Genomic DNA, 4,432 nt, shown 5'->3' with positions numbered 1-4,432 from the left:
CTTGAATGAGCTTCCAAGTGAAGGGGGTGGGGTGGGGATTTCATTTTTGTTGTCCTCTCCTTTAGGAAACCAGTGGTCGGAGAGATGTGGCAAGCGGATGGCGGCAAAGAAGAAAGAAAGAAACTTATGGTTAAAAGTTCTTAGTTTGGTTCTTTAATGACTCCTACTCTAACCCATTCATGCTCTTGAAAGAGCTTTCAAGTGGAGGGGGTGGAGTGGGGAATTTCATTTTTGGTGTCCTATCCTCTGGGAAACCAAAGGAGGGAGAGATGGAGCAAGGGGATGGCGGCGAAGAAGAAATAAAGAAAATTAGGGTTAGTAGTTCTGAATTTAATTCTCAAACTCTAACCCATTGAGTATTATCCGCTTTGGCCAAACGGCCTTATGGTTTTATCCCCTCAGTGTAACTTCTCAGGAGATCACCATCCGAGGAGTGTACCCATACGAGCAAGCTTAAATTAGGAATTTTCGATGAAATTCCAACAATTACACCAAAAAGACATCTTGATGTTTAAGAGTTTAGCTTCATTTTACTTAAGAAGTTTCACAATTTCCCGCACTTAAGTAACTGTCGTCCTCATCAATTTTCTAAAACAAAAATCATCCATCAGGCGTATAGAATTGTAGAGGTGGCTTTTATAAATTCAAGAGATGGTTCTCAAAATATAGTACTTTGTCTTTTGATGGTTCAAGAACTGGCTCCCATGGCAGAACACTTTGTTCTATATGACATATTGCTCCCATCTTCAAGCTGGTGTAATGCTATTATAACATTCGTAACAGTTCGACCAGTTGAGCTATTATCCGCTTTGGCCTAATAGTCTCATAGTTTTAGCCCCTTGGTGGAACTTCTTAGTAGGTCACCCATCCTAGGAGTGGACCCAAACGAGCACACGTAGCTTTAGAGTTTGTAATGAAATTCAACGTTATACCTAAAAGCACCTCGATATTTAGACTTTAGCTTCATACTACTCATGGTGTTTCACAAAGTTCACACACCTCGGATGCAACCAAATCAACCAATTCTTCTAACCTTTGTTTGAACCTATCCATACCCATTTGATGAGAGTTTTATTTATGCTCTTAAAATTTCAATATTGTATACAAATTGCTTTTGTGATGCTCTGTTTATTTTAGTTATTAACTTCTCTCTTTTGATTCCTCTTTGTAATTGCTTTTAATTACGGAATTAGGCTACTATTGTCTTATTAAAAAAATTGATCAAAATTTATTTGGGAGAAGAGACTGGGAAGATTTTAGAAGAGGGAAATTACGTATTAAGGGCTTTTGGAAATTTTACAGACCTGGCACGCAATTCTTGTGAATTTACATATCTCACCTTTTGTAGAACATAATGAAAGCCACTCAATTAATTCCGAGAGAGGATGGCAGCACTTCTCTCACATACATTCCTAATCCAAAATGGAGAGCTAGATCACGACAGCTTATAACATGTCTAAATTCTTCAAAGTTATATGTAAAAAATACATATGAATATATTAGGGGAAAAAACAACTATCAAAATATACTGAACTTTTTAAGAAAAAACAGAACTTGACCGACGCAATTAGTCAAGCAGCTGTTAGGGAAGCACAAACTTAATCTCAGATATCCCTTCGATAAAATAAAAGAAAAGAGCAGACATAATCAAAACAGAACTTGACCGACGCAATTAGTCAAGCAGCGGTTAGGGAAGCACAAACTTAATCTCAGCTATCTCTTCGATAAAATAAAAGAAAAGAGCAGACATAATGGAATGACATAATCGAATGGCTAGCTTCTTCCATAAGAAAGCACCTAAAGAAGAGTAATTAATACAATCATCAATTCTACGCGACTCATTGGAAGCAGCAGAAAATACTCATATAAATAATAAAAGTCGAACCATTTCTTCACAGAATCTGATGGATGAAGCAGCAGCAGCATCGAGCTTGTCCGGCGAGATAACAGGGAACAATGGGGGGACTGAGAGGGAGAAATGCATCACGCATTACTCGAGTTCTCAGAGAATACTTCTTGTGGGCGAAGGAGACTTCTCCTTTTCGGCGTGCCTCGCGAGGGCTTTCGGTTCTGCAGGGAACATGGTCGCCACCTCCCTTGATGATCAAGGTTAGGTTATGAGATTCCAATCATGACCGTTCGATCACCAGTATTTATATATAATATATTAGTCTTTTTTTAAGATTAAAAAAAATCAATTAATATTTCAAATCTCTTGCATTTCTTCTCTTCGGAAAAAAAAAAAACATATGAAGGCATAACGTTAACAAGCAATGTCTCTGGAATCTTCAATAAAAAATTATATGTTCAAATTTGTAAAATGTAAGGGTTTTTTATTTTCCAGAATAAAATTGAATTAAATAAAATTATAGTACTTTTAAAGGCACAATCTTATTCACAATTAACCAAATCAGCCAACAGTAAAACGCCCAATATGATTTTTCATATCAGATAAATTGTTGTGGAAGTACTTGACTGCTAGAAATAACCTGGATGAGCTGAAAGGACTAGGGTGCACAATATTGCATGGAATAAATGTGGAAGACATGCATGAAGATGACTTCTTGATAGCTAAGAGATTCGATCGAATCATCTTCAATTTTCCTCATGCGGGGCATTATATTCGGCTCCAAGAACATAATGAAGCGCTCATTCTGTAAGTTAATGTGTGTATATTTATCAATTAATAAATGCTGATCTCTTTTTCTTATATATTTTTTTGCCTTTCCTTTCTTTTGTCTAGTATTCACTTTTAGCATATAGTAATTTGGAACTTTGATGCTGATTATTGTTTCAGGATGCACAAAGCATTACTTTGTGGTTTCTTCAGCAGTGCGAGATGCTTACTAAGCGAAAATGGTGAGATACATGTCAGTCATAGGGATGATGAACCTTATAACAAGTGGGAGATTAGAGGTTTAGCAATGGAGAGAGGACTGGTTCTGAAGGAGACGGTGGAGTTTCAGATAAACGACTATCCAGGCTATCTTAATAAAAGGGGAGGTGAAATAAGAAGTGACGAGACCTTTCCACTTGGTTTTAGTTGCTTCACTTTCAAGTTTTCATTGAAATAAAATTTGGAGAATATTGAAAGTTTCAGGAAGGTTTGGGCAGATGAATCATCAAAGCATTTCTCAGATTTGATGACTTAGTTGCTATAGTACTTCTTGGTTAGGCTTTCTTTAATTTATGTATGTCAAAGTTAAATTAAAGCATGGAAAGTAAAGTTTATTGTCTCTATGTCAGAGTTAAATTAAAAGGGGCTTTATCTGTTCTCGTTTGTGAACTGACAGGATTTCTTCTTTGTTAAGGAGGTGGTTGAATGGCTATAATATAGAGCTTGTTTCAGAAAGTAATTCTAGCACTTCACCAATGGCACTTTTTGAACTTTAAATTATTTTAGGATATGTGATGTACAATGCGTAATAATTATAAGATAATTTTTACTTCTATGAAAACTAAGAAAAAAAGTTGTTTTGAAATGTTGCTATGGGCAGTTTCTTAGAGATGATTAATTTTTTTAAATGTTTTATTAAATAATTAATTGGATTTGTGAATAATTCATATAATAAATATTTTAAATTATTATTGATCAATTATGATGATCGCAATAATTATTTCACTAAATTTTCAGTACACGATTGCCAGCACTTATATAAAAAAATTATCATATTATGATAGTAATCTTTTCTAGTGGCTGACATCCTAGCAAAAAATTAATCATCAACTTTGATGAAGATGTTCAAGCATAATGTACAACACAAGGAATTCACGTATAAAATTCTAAGTGTCATTCATTACATCAAATCAATTTACCATTGGCATCTTATTATTTAATTTTTCTCTCAACATATGATCACATGAATATTCACATTAGTTTTGAATTTTATTTGCGATATTTTTTTTAGAAAAATATTTCATTACCCAAAAGTTGGAATTCATTATTTTATGTGAATTTATTTTGGCATTATGCATTACTTTAAATTTTTTTCTAAAGAATGAAGCTACATCCCACTATTAGATATGTTCAATCAAAATGGCTCATGTGAACCAAAATGAATATAAATTCATCTAAATGGGCATTCTTCATGATCCGGGCTTATTAGGGAATTCAACCCAAGAGTGAATGAAAGAAGTGGTACAACCCAATCTGGCCAACTAAGGTTTTGTTTGGGGCAACTGCAATTTATTGAATAATCTGCTGATAAGCTGATTAAAAATCATCTGCTGATAAACTAGGTGCGGTGACTATTACAAATTTTTATTTTTTTGGAAAAGCCAAACTGCTGTCAGAAAGTTGCCACCGCACCTAGATAGGTGCGTTGTGAAAATACTGTTTTTGGCATTTTGAAAATGCATAAGCTGCCAAAACGTGTTTACCCAAACAGACCAAGTGTGTTTTCAAAACGTCATCGCACCAAATAAGCTGCCC

General features: G+C 34.7%; 1 protein-coding gene across 1 annotated transcript; it reads left to right on the top strand.

The window, feature by feature from the left end:
• The first annotated feature begins 1,764 nt into the window (after positions 1–1,764).
• On the top strand, positions 1,765–3,258 carry LOC110038889 (uncharacterized protein At4g26485-like). The gene is made up of 3 exons (XM_020743807.1): positions 1,765–2,109; positions 2,452–2,656; positions 2,798–3,258. The coding sequence occupies exons 1-3, from the start codon at positions 1,905–1,907 to the stop codon at positions 3,072–3,074; spliced, it is 687 nt and encodes a 228-aa protein (XP_020599466.1). The 5' UTR covers positions 1,765–1,904; the 3' UTR covers positions 3,075–3,258.
• The last annotated feature ends 1,174 nt before the right edge of the window (positions 3,259–4,432 follow it).

The sequence above is a fragment of the Phalaenopsis equestris genome, unplaced genomic scaffold (genome assembly GCF_001263595.1).
Source record: "Phalaenopsis equestris unplaced genomic scaffold, ASM126359v1 Scaffold234254, whole genome shotgun sequence".
Taxonomy (NCBI): domain Eukaryota; kingdom Viridiplantae; phylum Streptophyta; class Magnoliopsida; order Asparagales; family Orchidaceae; genus Phalaenopsis; species Phalaenopsis equestris.
This window is presented reverse-complemented; position numbering and strand designations above follow the sequence as displayed.